We start from the raw sequence: 23,219 nt of genomic DNA, 5'->3' as shown, positions 1-23,219 counted from the left end.
AGCTGAGGATAAAGCCAAGGTTATGCACTTGTGAAACAGGGAGTGTAGTGGTGTTGTCTACAGCAATGGAAAAGTCAGGAGGAAGATAGAGTTTAAGTGGGGTGCTGAAGAGTTCTGTTTTGGACATTTTAATTTTGAGGAATCGTTGGGGTATCCAAGTAAAGATGTCCTGAAGGCAGGGGAAGCAGAAGACTTCAGAGGAAAGAGATTGTGATCTTAAAGCCAAATTGTGGGGGCTTGAAGTCTGCATGACTGACACTTCGATCTCAAGGGTGTACTGATTTATTTTTTCTCTTGATCAGCAAATGCTTTATCTAATTCTAATCTAATTTGACTTACTGTTTCCACATACCTTCCCTTTCCATCTTCTAGGGCATTGTTTTGATTGTTTTAATAATTATTGTGGTATTTAAGCACCTACTGTGTGTCAAGCACTGTTCTAAGTGTTGGGGAAGATATAAGATAATCAGGTCAGACACAGCCCCTGTCCCAAACAGGGCTCACAATCTAAGTAGGAGGAGGGAACAGCTATTAAATCCCCGTTTTACAGATGAGAGTTAAATGAAATAAAGTGACTTTTCAAGGTCACACAGAGGGATGTGGCAGAGCTGGTATTAGAACCCAGGTCCTCTTACTCCCAGACCTGTGTGTTTTCCATTAGGCCACACTGCATCTCTGAAAAGCCTTACCTCAGCAATGAGCAGCCTTGGGTTCTGTCCTCTAGCAGCAAAGCTCTTTTCCTCTTACTTCATTCATCACTGCCCTTGTCTCAAATATCTCTATTCTGTGTGTCCACCCCCAGCCCTCTCCACTACCTTATTCTTAAATCATGAGGCCAGGGATGGAGTCTAATTCTTGACTTGTGTTTTTCCCCAGTGCTTTGCACACTGTAGGAACTCAGTGTATATTATTGAAAGAATGAATAGACCCTGTAAGTCTGTCTTTTTCCTTTTTTTTTTTTTCTGCCCAAGAATGACTTCTATTCCCTGGGATCCCTACTGTTAGGTGGAAAAAAGCAAAAGGTCTTTATGATAACCCAGTAATGGTACGAAACTTTAGCTGTGGGCTACCCACAGGGAAGGATACAAAATAATAATATCAGACATAGTTCCTATTCCACACAGGGAACTGAGTGGAAAGATCACAGGACTGGAGGTCAGAGGGCCTAGTTTGAATCTCTTCTCTTCCTCTTGCCTGCTATGAGACCTTGGGCAAGTCACTTAATTGCTTTGTGCCTCAGTTTCCTCATCTGTAAAATAGGGGTTAAATGCCCATTCTCCCTCTCCCTTAGATTGTGAGCCCTGTTTAGGACAGGAACTAGGTCCAATCTGATTGCATTCTATCTTCCCTAGCACTTGGTACAGTGTGCAGCCATAATAGATGTTTAACACATACCACAATCATTATTCCTCAGAATTCGCAATCTAACTGGTTGTGAGAAGCAGCACAGCCCAGTGAAGAGCACAGCCCTGGGAGTCAAGGCCTCTGCTACTTGTCTGTTGTGTGATCTTGGGCAAGTCACTTCTCTGCCTCATCTGCAAAATGAGAATTAAGACTGTGATCTCCATCTCCTCCCCCTCCCCACAGCACCTGTATATATGTGCATATGTTTGTACGTATTACTCTATTTATTGTATTTGTACATATTTATTCTATTTATTTTGTTAATATGTTTTGTTCTCTGTCTCCCCCTTCTAGAGTGTAAGCCCACTGTTGGGTAGGGACCATCTCTATATGTTGCCAACTTGTACTTCCCAAGCGCTTAGCACAGTGCTCTGCACACAGTAAGTGCTCAATAAATATGATTGAATGAATTAATGAATGTGGGGCATGGACTGTGTTCAACCTGCTTAGCTTATATGTACCCTAGCACTTAATAGCCTGGCACATAGTAACACCCTACTTTCACCCCCTAACCCAGCCCCAGAGCACCTATGTACATTTCTGTAATTTATTTACTTATAATAATAGTGGTATTTGTTAAATTCTTACTGTGTGCCAGACTCTGTACTAAGCACTGGGGTGTATACTAGCAAATAGAGTTGGACGCAGTCCCTGTCCCATTTAGGGCTCACAGTCTTATTCCTCATTTTACAGACGAGGTAGCTGAGGCACAGAGAATGAAGTGACTTGCCTAAGGCCACACAGTAGACAAGTGGAGGAGATGGGTTTAGAACCCATTACTTCTTGATTTCCAGGCCCATGCTCTAATGCCTTACATTAATATTTGTCTCCCTGTTTAGACTGTAAGCTCGTTGTTGGCAGGGGATGTGTCTATTGTTTATTGTAATCTCCCAAGCACTTAGTACAGTGCTTTGCACACATTAAGCCCTTAATAAATGTGATTGAATGAATGAATTAATGAAAAAAGAGATGTGGGTGGAGGAGGGGAATCTTTGTGCCAAAAGCAATGTGCAAGTAACGATAGAAAGTAGAATGAAATCTGTAAGTTTTGAAATATCAGACTTAATCGTTGACTATGCACTAGTGAGAGGTGGATTTGGGGTAGGTAGAATTCAGAGTATTAGAGAAGACTTGGAAGGTGTAGAAGTTTAGAAGGGCTTGGAAAATATGGTGCATTGAGGTCTGGCAGAGTATTATCCCTGTCTTACAATTAAAGAGGTAGTCTCCTTGTGGATCCTGCTTGGAACTCTTATTACACAAGGTTTTTAGTTGGACACAGTCCCTGTCTCACATGGGACTCTCAGTCTAGGTGGGATGGAGTAGAATTTAATACCCCATATTACAGATGAGGAAACTGAGGCACAGAGAAGCTAAGTGACTTGTTGTTCACACAGCAGACAAGTGGCAGAGCTGGGACCAGAACCTTGGTCCTCTGGCTCCCAGGTCTGTGCTCTTTCCATTAGACAAAACTGTTTCTCTTCATCCATTATTGGTCTTTTCAGCCACACCTTCATTCACAGGGGAATTCCACCACCAATGGTGACTTTGGATTTTGAAGAACAATGAAATAAGATTGAGCAAGCAAAAGAACAGAGAAGTTGTGACTTGCTTGAGATTAGTCCTCTGGATTCTAGACCCATATATTTTCATCTAGGCAACACTTCCTCTAGGGCATGTGCCTACAAAAACAGAGAGTACTTGAGAAGGAATAAACGCAAGGGGAAAAAAAAATCATTGTTGAACTTTTTTTTTTCCCCAGATCTTAAAAGCACTGAAGAGACTAGAGGTTTTGGAAATGTCCCTGGATGTCTTAGTGGTAAGTTTTCTAACTGATGAATGAGTTTCTTGGATCATTCTCCCAGTTGTTCACTGCTCTGCATCAAGGGAATACAACTGGCTTTTTCACACACCTTTATCTGAAATCACTGACTGTTCAAGGAAGCTTTGTAAAACTCAGAATGTGATGGTCGCACAATTTTAGTTTTTCTAGGGTAAGAAAGAATCAGACACAGTCTCTGATCCAAATGGAGCTTGGAATCTAATGGGGAAGGAGAAAAAACATACATGTAGACATGGTGTATGTTTATGGGCTCTAAAGCTTAAGAGTACATATAGCCTCCTTAACTGCAGGTGTAAATGAATTCAATCAATGGTATTTATTGAGCACTTACTGTGTTCAAAACACTGTACTAAGCACTTAGGAGAGTACAATGCAATAGGGTTGACATGATCCCTGCCCACAAGGAGCTTACAATCTAGAGTGAGACACAAACATTTAAAATAAATTACAGATAGGGAAATAGTAATGTCATTCAGTCAATTGTATTTGAGTGCTTACTGTGTGCAAAGGACTATACTAAGTGCTTGGGAGAATACACTATAACAGGCACATTCCCTGCCCACAATGGGCTTACAGCTTCAAGGGGGAGACGGACATTTAATATAAGTAAAATTACAGATATGTACATAAATACTGTGTGGCTGGGAAAGGGGATGAATAAAGAGAGGAAGTCAGGATGATACCAACGGGGAGTGGAAGAAAAGGAAAAGAGGGCTTAATTAGGGACTCTTGGAGAAGATGTGCCTTCAATAAGGCTTTGAAGTAATTGTATGTTGGATATGAAGGGAGAGGGCATTTCAGGCCAGAGGCAGAAAGTGGGTGAGAGGTTGGCAGTGAGATAGATGAGTTCAAGGTAAAGTGAGAAGATTAGCATTAGAGGAACAAAGTGTGCAGGCTGCTTTGTAGTAGGAGAGTAGGAGAGGACACAGTGATTGAGTGCTTTAAAGCCAGTCAGCGGTAAGGAGTTTCTGTTTGCAGAGGTGGATTGGCAACCACTGGAGGATCTTGAGGAGTGTAGAAATGTTTTTGTGGAAAAATGATCTGGGCAGCAGAGTGAAGTATGGACTGGAGTGGGGAGAGATAGGAGGCTGATGCATTAATCCAGGCAGGATAGGATAGGTGACTGGATTAACATTGTAGCAGTTTGGATGGAGAGGAAAGGGCAGATTTTAGCGATGTTGTGAATTTTGAACCTGGAGGATTTAGTGATGGGGAATATGTGGGTTGAATGAGAGAGAGAGAGAAGTCAAGGATAACGGCAAAGTTACAGACTTGTGCGACAGGAAGGGTAGTGGTGCCATCGGCAGTGATGGGAAGGAGAGGATTTGGGTTGGAAGATTAGGAGTTTCATTTCAGATGTTAAGTTTGAGTGATGGTGGGACATGCAAGGAGAGATGTCTTGAAGGCAGGAGGAAATGCAAGACTGAAGAGAGGGAGAGAGAAGATGTAGACTTAGGAATCATCTGCATAGAGGTGATAGTTGAAGCTATGGGAGCAAATGAGTTATCCAATGAAGTGGGTATAGATGGAGAATGGAAGGGGGTCCCAGAACTGAATCTTGAAAGACCCTCACAGTTTGAGGGTGGGAGGCAGAGGAGGAGTCCATGGAAGAGACTGAGAATTAGTGGCTAGAGAGATAAGAGGAAAGCCAGGAGAGGACAGCGTCAGTTTATGGACAGTATAAGGAAATATAGGTAAGTGCTATAGGCCTGGGGTGACTATCATAGTGCTTAAAAGGTACACAGCCAACTGAATTGTCCATGCAGGGAGGATGGCAGAGAAGAGAAATGAGGGCTTAGTCAGGGAAGGCCTCTTGTAGATGTGATTTTTAGGACGCCTTTGAAGATGAGGAGGGTGGTGGTATGTTAGATATGAAGTGGGAGGGAGTTCCAGGCCTAAGGGAAGATGTGGGCAAGAGGTCAGCAGGGAGATAGACAAGATCTAAGTGTACAAAGAGAGAGTAGGCTGGTGTTAGAGGAGCAGCGTGTGTACGTTGGGGTGCAGCAGGAAATCAATGAGCTAAATTAGGAAGGAGAGCTGATTGCCTTAAAACCGAAGGTTAGGAGTTTCTGTTTAATGTAAAGGTGGATGGTCAAACACTGGAGGCTGTTGAGGAGTGGGGAGATATGGACTTAATGGCTTTTTGGGAACTATAATCCAAGCAGCAGAGTGAAGTATGGACTAGACAGGGGAGAGACAGAAGGCAGGGAGGTAAGTGAGAAGACTGATGCAGTAGAGAAGGCAGGAAATGGTTCAAAGGCAGACAAGGCAAATCTTTGTGAAGAGATAAGTATTTTCTGAAAATAAATAAATTTTCTAAGAGTATTCCAAGATACCTTAACATTTTTTTTAATTAAAAATTATGTAAGCCCATTTTAACAAAGCAAGCAATGTGTGATTGTGGTTGAACCTGCGGGATTTAGTGATGGGTAGAATATGTGGGTGAAGAGAGAGAGAGAGAGAGAGAGAGAAGTCAAGGATAATGCCAAGGTTACAGGCTTGTACCACACAAGCTTTTCCTCACTGGAGTTGGGGAAAAAGATGAGTGATGGAAGAAAAAAGCTGATTGGCGTTCAGTATAAAAAAAACTATTAAAAGAAACATGTTGGATATGAGATGTTGGAAAGATCTTCTATGGCATCATTCATTTCTTTGAGAGTAAGATGAGGGATTGTGCTGTATTAACTTGAAGATAAGTACATAATATTATCAATGTGTTCCTACGATAACCATCTTATTAAATATAAAATCTCCTAAGGCCTGGAAATGAATTTAGCCATCAGTTCCTCAGCTCCAGTTGCCAGGTCTAGAGTGAGGGTGCTTAATATGGGACAGTGCTATGAAGAAGGAGGGCTTCTAGGACTTTGAAAGAAACAGCATGGCCTAGTAAAATGGCACACCCTGGGAGTCAAAAGACCTGAGTTCTAATCACTGCTCTGCCACTTGTCTGCTGTGTGTTCTTGGGCAAGTCACAACTTCTCTGAGCCTGAATTGCCTTACCTGTAAAATAAGGATTAAGACTGTGAGCCACATGTGGGAAATGAACTGTGTCCAATCTGATTAGCTTGTATCTACTCTAGTGCTTAGTACAATGTCTGGTACATAGTAAGCACTTAACAAATACCTGTAAAAAAAAAAAAAAAAAAGTAGTAGCAATAATGGTATTTATTCAGTATTTAACGAGGCTGATACACCATACCAAGTCCTTGGGAAAGTACAACAGAAGCAAAATACTAAGTCCTTGCCCACTAGGACCTTATAATCTAATGGAGGCGACGGATGCGTAATATTTACCCAACTCTTTTATACTGTTCTCTCCCATGAGCTTAAAACAGTGCTTTGCACACATTAAGTGTTCAGTACATATGACTGATGAAAAGCAGGAGGAACAAGGAAATTGTAGATAGGGAACCAATCAGTGGCATCTAGTGAAAGCTTTACATTATACCGTGCACAGCACAGTATAACAGAGTTGGTAGCCATATAGGCAGGGAAAGAGCCCATTCCACTAAGAATAATTTGCACAACAGCCCAGAGTTGAGAAAACTGAGTGCTTGGAATCTCTAATGGAGAAGACAACAATTAGAGATGGGAGTGCCATTTGGTGGAGAACCTTGAAGGCCATGGTCCAGATTTCTTAACTGTGAACCATTTGACAACAGGCAGCCCCAGAAGCCATTCATTTATTCAATCATATTTATTGAGTGCTTTCTGTGTGCAGAGCACTGTGCAAAGCACTTGAGAGAAGGCCTAGTGGTATCTTTAACAAAAGGAGCTGTGGATTTCCCCTGCCTTCCCCACGCCCAACAGTGAGGGAAGGGCCCAGAAGATTCTAAAATAAGAAATAATAATAATAATAGTGGTATTCATTAAGCATTTTTGTACTAAGCACTGGGGTAAATATAAGACAATCAGGGTGGACACAGCCGCTGTCACACTCGGGGCTTCCTATTGACTCCCTATTTTACAGAATTAAAAAAACTGAGTTACAGAAGTTAAGTAGCTTTCCCAAGGTGACACAGCAGGTATGTGGTAGAGGCAGGAACTAAACATTAGGCATTTGTACCCGCTTTTCTTCTCTTCCTGACAGTCAGCTTCAATTGTTCACTCAATTCCCTGCTTCCCCAAATCCACTCTCACCTTTCATCTTTTTTTTTTTTTTTTATAACGTCTATCTCCCCATTTGTACTGTGAGCTCCTTGTGGGCAGGAAATGTGTCCACCAACTCTGTTTTAGTGAATTCTCTGATATGCTTAGTTGAATAATAATAATGGCATTTATTAAGCACTTACTATGTGCAAAATACCTGTAACTGCACATAGTAAGCGCTTAATAAATGCCATTAAAACAAACAAAAAAAAAAAACACTGTTCTAAGCACTGGGGAGGTTACAAGGTGATCAGGTTGTCCCACGGTGGGCTCACAGTCTTCATCCCCATTGTACAGATTAGGTAAATGAGGCCCAGAGAAGTTAAGTGACTTGCCCAAAGTTACACAGCTGACAAGTGGCAGAGAAGGGATTTGAACCCATGACTTCTGACTCCAAAACCCGTGCTCTTTCCACTGAGCAACGCTGCTTGCTCTGCACACTATAAACACTCAATAAATATGGCTGCTGAACACTGTACTAACCACTTGGGACAATACAATACAATGGAGTTGGTAGACATGATCCCTGTCCACAAGGAGCTTGCCACCCAAAGGGGCATGCACACTGAAATTACAGATAGGGGAAATGGAGTATGAGAATATGTACCTAAGTGGTGTGGGGCTGGAATGATTAACAAAGAGTTGAAGGGGCAGATTTAAATGCACAGGGAATGTATTAGGGAGGGTGATTGGGAGAAATTAAGGCAGCTTTGGAGAAGGTGTGAAATTTTTTTTTTTTTTTTTTTTTTTAGTTAAGGTTTTGAAGATAGAGAGAGATGTGGACTGTTGTATATGTAATGGGAGGGAGTTCCAGGCCAGAGGGTGAATGTGAACAAGGGGTCAATGTTAAGATGGAGAGAATCGAGGCACAGTGAGGTTGTCAGGGGAATGAAATGTGCAGGTTGGGTTATAGTAGGACATCAGTGGGGTAAGGTAGGATGAGGAGAGCTGATTGAGAGCCTTAAAGTTGATAAGCAACCACTGGAGGCTTTTGTGGAGTGGGAAAATGTGGACTTAACTTTCCTAAAACAAATGATCCAGGCCAGAGTTTCCTTGCCCCTCCAGGACTGTCCAGGGGACAATGGGGCTTGCAGTGCTAAGGGGCTGGGCAGCCTCTCTCCTATACCCCAAGCCCCAGAAGCCTCCCAGTGTTCACAGATCAGTTGTGAGCCTTGCTTAAAGAGAATCCATATTTGCCTGTGAGATGTACCTTTCTTGCAATTCTAATATGGCCCTGGGGAAGCTTTCTTTCTGAACAAGGACAATAGAGGCTGTCCTGTTCTGACGTGATTTCCTACTCTGGATCAAACATAGAGGTAAAGATAGGATATTTACCTTATATCAAATATGAGATGGTCAGGTGCAGTCCCTGTTCTAAATGGGATTTAAAGTCCAAGAGGGAGGGAGAACAAGTATTTTATCCACATTTTATAGGTGAGAAAATTGAAGCACAGATTAAATGCCTGCTATATGACCTTGGGCAAGGAAAGTAGCAGAGCTGGGACTTCTAACCAGACCTGTTAACTCCCCGTCCCATGCTCCTTCCACTAGGCCACATTGCCTCTTACTATTAGCTCCTCTTTTTTTGCATCTCATCCTTAACTGTAGGTAAGCTTGATTCTGATTCCCCTTCTCTTCACTCACTCTCAGAAAGCTCATGTGCTTCCAGGGCTTCAGTTACAACAGTGAAACAATTGACTCTCTTGCTAGCCCTGACCTCTCTCTTTCTCTGCTATTTCACCTCATCTCCAGCCTCCAGGATGTCTCGTTGGCACTTCAAGCGTAATATATCCCAAACCGATATCCCTCCAAAATCCACTCCTCCACCTAACTTTCTTATCACAATTGACGACACCAATTTCCCTCCCCAACTTTGAAGCCTGTGACCTTGGCATCATCCTTAACTCTTCCTTTTCAAGCCAAAATATTCAGCTGTTGCCAAATCCTGTCACTTCTTCCTCCACAGCACTTCCAGGTGTGCCCCTTCTTCATCTAATTGGCTACCATGGACTTGTCATATCCTGGCTTCATTTCTACACTGACCTCCTCCTATGGCACCTCTCTTTGACTGACTCCTGACTGGGTCACTTTTCTAAAACACTGTTCTGAGCACATCTCCTCACTCCTCAAACACTGTTAATGGTTACCTATTACTCTCTGCACCTAACCATTAGCTTTAAAAGCACTCAATCAGGTCTTTCCTGCCTATTAATTCACTCTTCTCACACCACATCCTAGTTCATACTTGTAGCTACTTTAATGAACTCAATTGTTCTTATTCTCATCTCTCCTACCAACCTCTTGCTCATGCCCTTCTTTCCTTTAAAATCTTCTTAGACCTCAACTCTCATTTTTAAAGCTTTCCTGAAACTGTCTCCTCTGGGAGGTCTTTGCTAACTCATTTCTAATATCCCCTGCTATGTGTTCAGCACTTCTATGCCATTTTTGTTATCTCAATCTTTTACAGACATGTTCGGAAGAGCTTATATACCCTATTAATGAATTCATTTAATCATATTGAGTGCTTACTGTGTGCAGAGCACTGTACTAAGCATTTGGAAAGTACTATTAATCAACAGCCAACTCATGTAATTTCCTTTTCCTAATAGCCTTTTCCTATCTTCCTCCTACCTATAAGCTATCTCTGTAGATTGTAAGCTCCCTGAAGGAAGGGATCATGTTTAATAACTCCATTGTACTTTCCCAAATATATGATCATCTCCACACAGGCAATCAAATACCCTTGATTCGTACCCCTTCCAAAAGGAAAGCTCATTCACACAGGATGTCATTCATTTATCAGGTGACATCCACTGGGCCATAGTCGATTACAAAGGAAGGTCAGAGCAAGGAGGGGAAGGCTATCTATAGGAGAAGACACCAGGAGCCTCAAAGAAGAACATGTTTCCATCTCGGGGTCCAGAGACAGGACAGTAATATTAGTAATAAGTGCTTATTGTGGGCAAGGCACTGTACTAAACTCTGGGAGAAAATGCACAGGTGGGAATTAATCACAGTTCCTGTCCTTTGAGCTCATAATCTAAGAGTGTCGGGAGCAGACTTAGGATGCAGGGATTCCTCAAGTGGACTATGGTCAGTAGAGATAACTGTTCAGGAAGACATGTGGACAAAGCCACAGAAGAGCTACTTAAAGGAAAGTAGAGTAGCTTCTGGAGGCAACATAATGCCTTGGGTTCATTAAGTAAATGGTTTAGACTAGGAAGAGGTGGTTATTCATGGAATTGGTTTGATAGGTTACATGACTAATGTTGCCTCACACTCTAAATACCATTTCTCTGTTCATAACCACAGGCGTTGTGATTCCTGTGTATTTTAGGAACCAAGTGGACAAGAAATGTTTCAATCAATCATGTTTACTGTGTGCAGAGCACAGTACTAAGCACCTGGGAGAGTACAGTACAACTCAGTTGGTAGGTGCATTCCCTGCACTATTTGCATTTTCATGCACAAATTATAAGTAAACAGCATGACCTAGTGGAGAAAGCACAGGATTAAAAGTCAGGAGATCTGAGTATTAATTCTGACTCTATCACCTTGGGCAATTCACTTTACTTCTCTGTGTCTCAATTTCTTCAACTGTAAACTAGGGATTACATACCTGTTCTCTCTTGTCCCTTAGACTATGATACCCATGGGGAATAAGGACTGTCTGATCTGATGGTATTTACCACAGTGCTTGGCATATCATATGTGCTTAACAAATACTACTAAACTAAAATACTACTAAACTGTTGTTATGCACGAGATTCAATGTCCCTCATTCATGGATTGTCTCACGGTCAGCAACACCACTTTTGGATATTTTTTCTTTCTCTCATATGAGCTGTAGCTTGTGGTAGTTAACAGCATTCAAGAGCTTAATTGAAAGAACCTAGGCCAGGGAAACAGGGGACCTGAGTTCTGATCCCAGCTCTGCCACTTGTTTGCTGTGTGACTTTGGGCAAGTCACCTAACTTCTCTGTGCCTCAATTACCTCATCTGTAAAACTGGGGATTGACTATGAGCCCCATGTAGGACATGGACTGTGTCCAACCTGATTAGCTTGTATCTACTCCAGCGCTTAGTATAGTGCCTGGTACTTAGTAAGCACATAAATACCATAAAGTACTCACTGTGCAGAACCCATCAAACTAAGACTTGGCATTGCTACAGTGCATCTGATTAAGGTTTCTCATTTGCTTGGAGGGCTGACTGTATTTAATGAGTTGCTTGCTTTGTGCAGAACGCTGTACTAAATGCTTGGAAAAGTCTACATAACGAAGTTGGTAGACACATTCCCTAATAGGAAAATAGAATATAAGAATACAAGAATAAGAATATTTAAAAATATAATGACTTACACAAGTACTGACGGGCTGGGATGGGTATCAAGGTGCTTAATCTAATCTCTCTATTAGTAATGGGTAGATAGCAAGGCATATAAGAAAGATGCCTTCCAGTTTATTATTGTGTGGATTTCCTGACAAATTATTGGCAACAAAGGCATACCTAGAAACTCTCCTTTACCTCTTCTTGTGACTGATTGCCTCACTGGACTCTTGCACTCCACTTACACCTGCATATAAAACCATCCTACTCACCCCAAGCTTTTCTGCTATACTGGAAAGTCTTATCTGTTCCTCAGGCATTTTTCCCCTTTTTGCTCCCATCCCACACACAAATATCTGAGTCTCACTGGTGCTTTGTCCTACTCTTGCCTTCCTTTTCCAGTGTCACTCAGAACTGATTTTCCTGGTCTTCCTTTTGCTGAGCTCTCATACCCCAGAATAATAATTGATAATTACAATATTTGTTAAGCAGTTTTTTATGTATCAAGTACTGTTCTAAGCTCTGAGGTAGGTACCAATCAATCAGGTTGGACGCAATCCCTTTCTCACATGGGCTCACAATATGAGGGGGAGGGAGAACAGGAATTGAATCTCCATTTTACAGTTAAGGAAACTGAGGTCCAGAGAAGTTGTGACTTGCCCAAGGTCGCATACAGCAGGCAATTAGCAGGGCTGGAATTAGGACCCAGGTTCTGTGACTCCCAGGCTGGTGCTTTTTCTACCAACCCCCCAGTCCTTCTCAGAATACCTAAATTAGCCCCATAATTTATCACCCTGTTCCTGCTCCCCCAGTTGTTGGGTTCTGGGCCAACCTAGGGTGCACCCTTCTTCCCCAGCAAGCTTGGGGTGGAGCTCAGCCTGGGCGTGGGGAAACTGCTTCCCATTTGGAGCTTGATCGGGCTGATCACCACCTCCCTCTCCTGCCTGCCTACCTTTAATTCATCCTTTGTGAATTATCTGTGCTTTGTGGTTCTCTGCGCTCCTCACCCCTCTTCCTTTTATTTGACTAGCTGTCTCCAAACAAAACCCTCATATCTCATTTTAATTCCCCACTGATCTCCACCAGGAATGAACACTTGGTGACTTTTTTCCCACTCTTCCTCCAATCCAGTCCCAATCAGTCAGTGGTATTTGCTGAGAACTTACCATGTGCAGAGAGCACTTTACTAAGCCCTTGGGAGAGCACAATATAACAGTTTGTAGACACGTTCCCTGCCCTAATGAGCATTTTAGGTACCTTCAGGGCACTTTCCCTGAGCCATCCGGGTTTTCCTGAATGTTCCAAGTGACTCTTGGCTTGGCCCTCTGGGACCTTTGGCCAGCTGCCTTTCTCTTGTGTTCCCCTAGGTTGGCCTGTATTTCTGGATCTAAATGTGGCAGCCCGTTGGATCGACTCCCTTTAGGACACTGCAGCCTTAATTTTTTTTATTTGGGATCTTACTCCATTCCCTTCAAGAAAGCAGCCAAAAAGTCACAACAGCATCTTATTTACTGAAAAATGACCCCTTGGGTCTAGGTGAGCTGTTGTGAGCCAACGGCTTTGATCTCTTCTGAATTATTAGGATGCTCGTGTCCTGGTTGCTTTGAAACCTCATCGGGCCATGTGAAAAAGGAGGGTTTGGAAAATGGCCCTGGCCCTTGCTATATAAAATCCTGGACTGATACCAAAGAAGTTATGCTTGCCTAAGGTAGTTTTAAGGACTGCAATCTTGCAACAGGGGAGAATTAGAAACTCCTGGAATTTTACCCTTGCAAGCTATGAAGCTAGCTTTTCATTGACACTTAGACTGTAAGCTTGCTGTGATCAGAGAATTCTATCTCTGTCTATCAATTCTGTTATATTGTATTCTCCCAAGTGCTTAATGTGGTGCTCTGCACACATTACCTGCTGAAAAAAGTCATTGATTAATTGACATATATAGCTTTTGTTTCTGATGGGCATGCTCTGGACACTCTCAGGCTGAGACAAATCTGGAGGCCTCTCTGTGTGGATTTTCCTTTCTTTTTCCTTTCCCCTTTTTCCATTCTTTCCGTTTCTTTTTCCTTTCTTTTCCTTTTATTTTCCCTTTCTTTTTCCTTTTTTTCCTTTTTCTTTTCCCTTTCTTCTCCCTTTCTTTTTCCTTTTTTTCTTTTTCTTTTCCCTTTCTTTTCCCTGTCTTTTTCCTTTTTTCCTTTTTCCTTTCTCTTTTCCCTTTTTTCCTTTTTCTTTTCCCTTTTCCCCTTTTTTCCTTTTTCTTTTCCCTTTCTTTTTCCTTTTTTTCCTTTTATTTTTTCCCTCTGTTTTTCCTTTTTTCCTTTTCCCCTTTTCTTTTTCCTTTCTGTTTCCTTTTTACTTTTCCTTATCTTTTTCCTTTTTTTCTTTGCTTTTCCCTTTTTTTCCTTTTTTCCTTTGCTTTTCCCTTCTTCTCTTTTCCCTTTCTTTTTCCTTTTTTTCTTTTTCTTTTCCCTTTTTCCCTTTCCCTTTTTCTTTTCCCTTTCTTTTTCCTTTTTTTCCTTTTTCTTTTCCCTTTTTTCCTTTTTCCCTTTCTTTTTCCTTTTTTTCTTTTATTTTTTCCCTCTGTTTTTCCTTTTTTCCTTTTCTTTTCCATTTCTTTTTCCTTTTTTTCTTTTCCCTTTTTCCTTTTCCCTTTCTTTTTCCTTTTTTTCTTTTCTTTTCCTGTTTTTCCTTTTTCTTTTCTTTTCTTTTTTTTCTTTTTGCTTTTCGCCTTTTCTCTTTTTCTTTTCCCTTTCTTTTTCCTTTTTTCCTTTTTCTTTTCCCTTTCTTTTTCCTTTTTTTCTTTTCTCTTTTTCCTTTTTTCCTTTTATTTTTTCCCTCTGTTTTCCCTTTTTTCCTTTCTTTTCCCTTTTTCCCTTTTTTCCTTTTTCTTTTCCCTTTCTTTTTCCTTTTTTCCTTTTATTTTTTCCCTCTGTTTTTCCTTTTTTCCTTATCTTTTCCATTTCTTTGCCTTTTTTCTTTCCCTTTTTTCCTTTGTTTCCTTTTTTCCTTTTCTTTTCCCTTTTCCCTTTTTTCTTTTCTTTTCCCTTTTTTCCTTTTTTCCTTTGCTTTTCCCTTTTTTTCTCCTTTTTCTCCTTTTTCTTTTCCCTTTCTTTTTTCTTCTTTTCCCTTTTTTTCTTTTTCTTTTCCTTTTTTTTCTTTTTCTTTTCCTTTTTTCCTTTTTCTTTTCCTTTTTTCCTTTTTCTTTTCCTTTTTTCCTTTTTCTTTTCCTTTTTTCCTTTTTCTTTTCCTTATTTCTTTTTCTTTTCCTTTTTTCCTTTTTCTTTTCCTTTTTTCCTTTTTCTTTTCCTTTATTTCTTTTTCTTTTCCTTTTTTCCTTTTTCTTTTCCTTTTTTCCTTTTTCTTTTCCTTTTTTCCTTTTTCCTTTCCTTTTTTCTTTTTCTTTTCCTTTTTTCTTTTTCTTTTCTTTTTTTCTTTTTCCTTTCCTTTTTCCTTTTTCTTTTCCTTTTTTCCTTTTTCCTTTCCTTTTTTCTTTTTCTTTTCCTTTTTTCTTTTGCTTTTGCTTTTTTTCTTTTGCTTTTGCTTTTTTTCTTTTGCTTTTGCTTTTTTTCTTTTGCTTTTGCTTTTTTTCTTTTGCTTTTGCTTTTTTTCTTTTGCTTTTGCTTTTTTTCTTTTGCTTTTGCTTTTTTTCTTTTGCTTTTGCTTTTTTTCTTTTGCTTTTTTTTTGCTTTTTCCTTTTTTCCTTTTCTTTTCCTTTTCTTTTTTCTCCTATTTTTCTTTTCTATTACCTTTCTTTTCCTTTTTTTCCTTCTTTTCCTTTCTTTTTCCTTTTTTTCTTTTTTCCTTTTTTCCTTTTTTCCGTTTCTTTTCCTTTTCTTTTTCCTTTTTCCCTTTTTTCCTTTTCTTTTCCCTTTCTTTTTCTTTTTTTCCCTTTTCCTTTTTTCCCTTCTCTCTCATCCACTCCAGAAAAAGGTCACAAGGAATGTAAAGTACTCTAGACTCATGAGGAAGGAGCCACATTTGGACAGTAAGCATAAGCTGCCCTTGTATCTGAGTATTTGTGATGGAAAAGAAAATCTGGGCTATTAACTTTGGATTGTAGTAAGGCTGTTTTTTTTTTTCTTTTTGAGGTGGGAGGCACAAAAAATGATTTATATTTCTACTGGACCCTTATTTGAAGATCTAGAATCTTTATGACCATGATTGGGGCATGGCAGAAGCAGATCCTGGGTAGTTGGCAACAATGAGATGAGAAAGGAGCCTGAAGCGACTTTATCGTGGTAGTGAACGAAAAAGGAGGGGCTCAAACAGCACCAAGCTCAGTGCCCCAGGCAGAACATATGTGCATGGCTGGAAAGGATTTTAGGCAGAATGAGAAGTGCTGGCAATAATAGCTTATACAGAATCCTCTTGGAGGATGCAGGATGAATACCAAAAGCTCCAATAGATACAGCTGTTATCGATCTTTTTTCAAACAATGCTTCCTCCCTGATTCACCACCTGCCATGACTCCCATTCTTTCCTTTCTCACTTTACTCCCTGGAACTCCTTCATTATCCAGTTAAATACCTTCCTGTCCCCAGTGAATTGCACTTGGACCTGTGACCTTCAAGCATTTGACATTCATCCCACCCTCAACCCCATATCACTTGCATACCTATCTATAAAGTACATACTATAAATTATATATATGACTCTCCCCCCTCTAGACTTGTAAGCTTGATTTTTTTTTTCTTTTTTTAGTATTAGTTAAAAACTTTCTATCAATCAATGGTGTTTATTGAGTGCTTACTATGTGCCAGACACTGTACTAAGTCCTGGGATAGATACAAGCTAATCAGGTTAGACACAGTCCATGGGGTTTGTGGTCATAATCCCCATTTTACAGATGAGGGAACTGAGGCACAGAGAAGTTAAGTGACTTGCCCAAGGTCACACAGCAGGCAAGTAGCAGAGCTGGGATTAGAACACAGGTCCTTCAGACTCCCAGGCCCAAGCTCTACCCACTAGGCAACACTGCTTCTCTGCTCACTGTAGGCAGATAACGTGTCTATCAATTCATTGTACTCTCCCAAGCACTTAGTCCAGTGCTCTGCACATTATAAATATTTGAGCCTTTACAATGAATTAATCTCACTCTTCATTCACAGGTGATGCAGGAAGAGACAGGCTGGTCCATTATGCCACAGCTTTTCACTCCGTCACCACGCAGCTGTTTAGTGCTCTAGAGCACAGATGTCCTATGGCCCTTATTATGGTATTTGTTAAGCATGTACTACATATAGAGAAACATCATGGCTTAGTGGAAAGAGCACGGGCTTGGGAGTTAGAGCTTGTAGGTTCTAATTTCGGCTCTGCCACTTGTCTGCTGTGTGACCTTGGGCAAGTCACTTAACTTCTCTGGGCCTCAGTTACCTCATCTGTAACATGGGGATTAAGATGTGGGGCAACCTAATTACCTTGTATCTACCCTAGTGCTTAGAACAGTGCTTGGCACCTAGTAAGTGCTTAACATTATTATTATTATTATTACATGCCAAGCACTGCCCTAAGTGCTGGACTCCCTCAGTTCCAGTTGAAAAACTCCTTCCCCCCCCCTTCCCCTACCTAAGGTCATTGGATCTGGGCATCTGTTCAGGATGTGGATAGTGACTTCACTGAGCTTGTGTCCAAATCAATTCTTGGGTACAGGGAACTGAGGATTTAGGAGTCTTATATGTCTGACTGCCTGAAAATGCAACAGGGTTTTTTGGGGTGTGATGTAGATGTAAGTCCTTCTGATAGGGAGAAAAACCAGCATGAGTAAATGGATTTTTAATGTGTTTTCTGGATCATCCCTAGCTTTTATTCATGATATTGCCACTCTCTAGAAATTCTAAGTTGCAGTCATTCATTCAGGCATATTTACTAAGTGCTTACTGTGTACAAAGCACCCTACTAAGTGCTTAGGAAAGTACAATACAACAATAAACAGTGACATTCCCTGCCCCCAATGAGGTCACAGTCTAGATGAGACATCAATACAAATAAATAAAATTACAGATATATACATAAGTGCTTTGGGGCTGGGAAGGGTCGGGGGGAAGAGCAAAGGGAGCAAGTTGGGATGATGTAGAAGGGAGTGGGAGATGAGGAAAAGTGGGTCTTAATCTGGGAAGGCCTCTTGGAGGAGGTGTGCCTTCGATAAGGTTTTTAAGTGGGGAAGAGTAATTGTCTGGTGGATTTGAAGAGGGAGGGCATTCCAGACCAGAGGCGGGACATGGGCCAGGGGTCAGCGGCAAGACAGGTGAAATCTGGGCACAGTGAGAAGGTTAGCACCAGAGGAGAGGAGTATGCAGGCTGGGTTGTAGAAGGAGAGAAGTGAGGGGGCAAGGTAGTGCAGTGCTTTAAAGCCATTGGTGAGGAGTTTTTGTTTGATATGGAGGTGGATAGGCAACTGCTGGAGACTTTTGAGGCAAGGGCTGACACGTCCTGAAAGTTTTTATAGAAGGATGATCTCAGCAGGGGAGTGAAGTATGGACTGGAGTAGGGAGAGACAGGAAGTTGGGAGGTCAGCAAGGAGGCTGATGCAGTAATCTAGAAGGGATAGGATGAGCTATTGGATTAACATTGTAGAAGTTTGGATGGGGAGGAAAGGGTGGATTTTAGTGATATTGTGAAGGTGGGACTGACAGGATTTGGTGGAAGATTGAATATGTGGGTTGAATGAAAGAGAGGAGTCAAGGATGACCCTAAGGTTACTGGCTTGGGAGATGGGGAGGATGGTGGTGTCATCTACAGTAACAGGAAAGTCAGTGAGAGGACAGGGTTTGGGTGGGAAAATAAGGAGCCCTGTTTTGGACATGTTAAGTTTGAGGTGCTTTGAGGACATCCAAGTAGAGATGTCTTGAAGGCAGGAGGAGATGCAAGCCTGGAGAAAGGGAGAGAGGTCAGGGGAGGAGATGTAGATTTGGGTATCATCTGCACCCAAATTTGTCACCCTAACACTGGATAGGTAGAGAGGAGATGCAGCTGATCTGGTTCATTGGAATTTGAACTCTCCCATTTGCAGGAATATTTGTTCCCACAGTACATGGTAGTATCAGGAGTCCAAGGTGAGTTCACATTTCCAACAGACTGTGAAGTTTGTCTTGGTGTGTCCCTATGGATAAATGTTTCTAGAGAACTGCAGTGTATTTTTAGAAGTGATGGCTATTTTCATCCTACCCATCCTGCAAAGCAGGTTGCTGCCTGATCACGTTAGGACAGGAAACCCTTTGGGGAGGTATAGAGATTTCTCCAAAGCCTCAGGTCAGCACTCAGAGTTGAAACAACTGAGAAAAGACAGGTAAGGCTTCAGCATTAATGGAGCTTTGCCAAAGGAAAAGTGTCACGATTTTAGCCTCTCTAATCAACCTTATCTCCTTTTTTTTCCTTCAAAATAGCATTTCTTTAAGTGCTTACCATGTGCCATGCACTGTTCTAAGCACATGGGGCTCAGCCTGAGATGGGAGAACAGGTATCCTCATTTTACAGAAGAGGAAACTGAAGCCCAGATAAATTAAGTGACTTGCCCAAGGTCACAAAGAAAGCAAGTGGCAGAACCGAGATTAGAACCCAGATCCTCTGACGCCCAGGCACTTTCCACTAGGCTAGACTGCTTCCATTTAACCTCGTAACCTCTTCCCCTCCACACCACCCCCTGCAACCAAAATCCACACTATGTACATGACCTAAAGGATGAACTCCATAGACAGCCCCACCCTGAAGTCACTCCCCTTCCCCGTGGAGTGGGGTTGGCTCTTGGGAGACACAGTGGGGCTGTGTGTTCCATACCCAATGAGAAGCTGTCCCATCCCTACCGTCACAGTGACTCTCCACCTGCTTGCCCAGGTCTGCCCCTTCTCCCTCCAGGTGGCCGAGGCCCAGGAGAAGTAGTGGCCTGGTGGAGCCTTCAGACCTCCCTGAGCACCCCCGCCCCCCCCCACCTGACCTTCCAGCATCCTCCTGCCACCTGAGCTGGGCGTGTCCCCAGCATTTGTTCTGTGAGGCTGTGGAGGTAGTCCAGCTGTGGAGTGAAGAGGTGGCAATAGTCAGCACTCCCTGTCCCCCTTCCAAGCCTTCATGGGTTCTCACAAGCTGGGATGCAGAAGAGGGGGCAGTGGTGGCTGGGAGGATGGTGGGTGGGAGAAGAAAAGTGGTTTAGTGGATAAAGCATGGGCCTGGGAGTTAGAAGGATCTGTGTTCTAATCCTGGCTTAGCCATAAGTCTCTTGTGTGACCCTGGGCAAGCCACTTAGCTTCTGTCGGGCTCATCTGTAAAATGAGGATTAAGAGTGTGAGCTCCAAGTGAGACAGGGACTGTGTCCAACCTGATTAACTTGTATCTACCTCAGCACTTGGAACAGTACTTGCATGAAATGAGCACTTAACAAGTACTGTAATTATTATCATTGCTATTATTCCTGCATGGGTAGGGGCCCTCCACCCTCCCTAGCCCCAGTCCTGTCCCTGCCCAGCTCCCTTGACAGCGGCCACACCATGAAATGCCATGTGCGGGTCAGGGGGTAGCCCCAGGAGGCAGATGTGCCTCAGAGCCAGGTTCAGTTCCAGGCATGCAGCTGTCACAAAATTAAATAAAAGTTCCACTGCAGGAGGAGTGACTGGGGGTGGAGGGATTAATAAATAGCACTTAAAAGATGATAACTTGATAGAATGATTGATACCTTGAGTATTAAGCAATCTATCAATGGTTTTTATTGAGCACTTCCTTTGTGCAGAGCACTATACTAAGCACGTGGGAGAGTATACTACAACAGAGTTGGTAGACACATTCCAAGCTCTCCATCACCTTGCCCCCTCCTACCTCACCTCCCTTCTTGCCTTCTACAACCCAGCCCACACACTCTGCTCCTCTGCTGCTAACCTCCTTACTGTGCCTAGTTCTTGCCTGTCCCACCATTGACCCCTGGCCCATGTCTTACCTCTGGCCTGGAATGCCAGAGGTGACCTCTCAAAGGGTCACCAATGACCTCCTGCTTGCCAAATCCAGTGGCTCCTACTCTATCCTAATCCTCCTCGACCTCTCAGCTGCCTTTGACACTGTGGACCACCCCCTTCTCCTCAACACGCTATCCAACCTTGGCTTCTGTCCTCTCCTGGTTCTCCTCTCATCTCTCCGGCCGTTCATTCTCAGTCTCTTTTGCGGGCTCCTCCTCCTGCTCCCATCCCCTTACTGTAGGGGTTCTTCAAGGGTCAGTTCTCGGTCCCCTTCTGTTCTCTATCTACTCACTCGGTGAACTCATTCACTCCCACGGCTTCAACTATCATCTCTACGCTGATGACACCCAAATCTACATCTCTGCCCCTGCTCTCTCTCCCTCCCTCCAGGCTTGTATCTCCTCCTGCCTTCAGGACATCTCCATCTGGATGTCTGCCTGCCATCTAAAACTCAGCGTGTCCAAGACTGAACTCCTTATCGTCATCATCATCAATCATATTTATTGAGCGCTTACTATGTGCAGAGCACTGTACTAAGCGCTTGGAAAGTACAAATTGGCAACCAACCCTGCCCTCTCCCTGACTTTCCCATCACTGTTGAAGGCACTACCATCCTTTCCGTCTCACAAGCCCGCAACCTTGGTGTCATCCTCGACTCCGCTCTCTCATTCACCCCTCACATCCAATCCGTCACCAAATCCTGCCGGTCTCACCTCCGCAACATCGCCAAGATCCGCCCTTTCCTCTCCATCCAAACCGCTACCCTATTCGTTCAATCTCTTATCCTGTGCCAACTGGATTACTGCATCAGCCTCCTCTCTGATCTCCCATCCTCCTGTCTCTCCCCACTTCAATCCATACTTCACACCACTGCCCAGATCATCTTTGTGCAGAAACACTCTGGGCATATTACTCCCCTCCTCAAAAATCTCCAGTGGCTACCAATCAACCTATGCATCAGGCCAAAACTCCTCACCCTCAGATTCAAGGCTCTCCATCACCTTGCCCCCTCCTACCTCACCTCCCTTCTCTCCTTCTACAGCCCAGCCCACACCCTCCACTCCTCTGCTGCTAATCTCCTCACTGTGTCTCGTTCTCGCCTGTCTCACCATCGACCCCTGGCCCACATCCTCCCCATGGCCTGGAATGCCCTCCCTCTGCACATCTGCCAAGCTAGCTCTCTTCCTCCTTTCAAAGCCCTACTGAGAGCTCACCTCCTCCAGGAGGCCTTCCCAGACTGAGCCCCCGCCTTCCCAGACTGAGCCCCCTCCTTCCTCTCCCCCTCGTCCCCCTCCCCACAGCACCTGTATATATGTATATATGTTTGTACATATTTATTACTCTATTTTACTTATACATATTTATTCTATTTTATTTGGTTTATATGTTTTGTTTTGTTGTCTGTCTCCCCCTTCTAGACGGTGAGCCTGCTGTTGGGTAGGGACCGTCTCTATATGTTGCAAACGTGTACTTCCCAAGCACTTAGTACAGTGCTCTGCACACAGTAAGTGCTCAATAAGTATGATTGAATGAATGAATGCCCTCTCTCCTCAAATATGCCAAGTTAGCACATTTCCCCCCTCTTCAAAGACCTACTGAAAGCTTACCTCCTTCAGAAGGCCTTCCCAGACTAAGCCCCCACCTTTTTCTCTGCTCCCCCTCCCCTAACCATCACTCCAACTCAATCCCTCTGCTCTACTCCCCTCCTTTCCCCACAGCACTTGTGTGTATATATTTATAATTCTATTTATTTTATTGTATATATATCTATAATTCTATTTACTTATATTGATGCTATTGATACCTGTTTACTTGTTTAGATGTCTCTCTCTCCCCCCTTATAGACTGTGAGCCCATTGTGGGCAGGGATTGTCTCTGTTGCTGAACTGTACTTTCCAACCACTTAGTACAGTGCTGTGCATACAGTAAGTGCTCAATAATTCAAATGAATGAATGAATGAGCTTACAGCCAGCACTGGAGAAAATGTAAGATAATTAGGTGAGACCCAATCACTTTCCCAATGGGACTCATAATCCGAAAGGTAGGGAGAGGCAACTAATGTTAGTCTCATTTCACAGTTGAGGAAACTGAGGCACAAAGAGGGGTAAGTAACTTTCCTAAGGACACATCGTGCAGCTGGAAATAGAACCCACATTTTCTGACTCCTAGTCCTGTGCTCTTTCTACTAGGTTATGCTGTCTCCTTTAAGCTCTATCAGCATACTGAACACACATGGGAAAACCTGGCCCCGATTTGGTCTTCCGTGTCAACTGAAAGGGCCCTATTAGGAGGCCTCATCTCTAATTTGTCTACTCAGCTTCCCTCTGCACTTAGGTAGCTATCTTTGTAGGCCTCTGTAGGAATAAATGTAGGAAATAGATTTGTTTCACTTTTTGGTACTCTTGTAACTTCCCATGTTTTTTCATTTTTCCTCCAGCTCTTTCTGTACTGTATGGACTGCAACCTCTCTGAGGGCAGGGGCCATATCTTATTGCACCCTCTGCTCCCAGTGTTAACATAGCCAGCAGAGACTATCATCGTCATCAATGGAATTTGAGTGCTT

The 23,219-nt window shown here is 42.7% G+C and overlaps 1 protein-coding gene across 1 annotated transcript in view; it reads left to right on the top strand.

Moving 5' to 3' along the window:
- The first annotated feature begins 3,167 nt into the window (after nucleotides 1–3,167).
- The window catches only part of LOC119931307 (elongin-A-like), a 34,638-nt gene continuing 14,586 nt past the window's right edge, over nucleotides 3,168–23,219 (top strand). The window contains exon 1 of the mRNA XM_038749875.1: nucleotides 3,168–3,220. Coding sequence (XP_038605803.1) covers nucleotides 3,200–3,220 — 21 coding nt within the window. The 5' untranslated portion in view covers nucleotides 3,168–3,199. The remainder of the gene's footprint in view (nucleotides 3,221–23,219) is intronic.

This window comes from Tachyglossus aculeatus, chromosome 1 (genome assembly GCF_015852505.1).
Source record: "Tachyglossus aculeatus isolate mTacAcu1 chromosome 1, mTacAcu1.pri, whole genome shotgun sequence".
Taxonomy (NCBI): Eukaryota; Metazoa; Chordata; class Mammalia; order Monotremata; family Tachyglossidae; genus Tachyglossus; species Tachyglossus aculeatus.
Note: the sequence above shows the minus strand (reverse complement) of the source record. Positions and strands in the feature narration are given on the sequence as shown.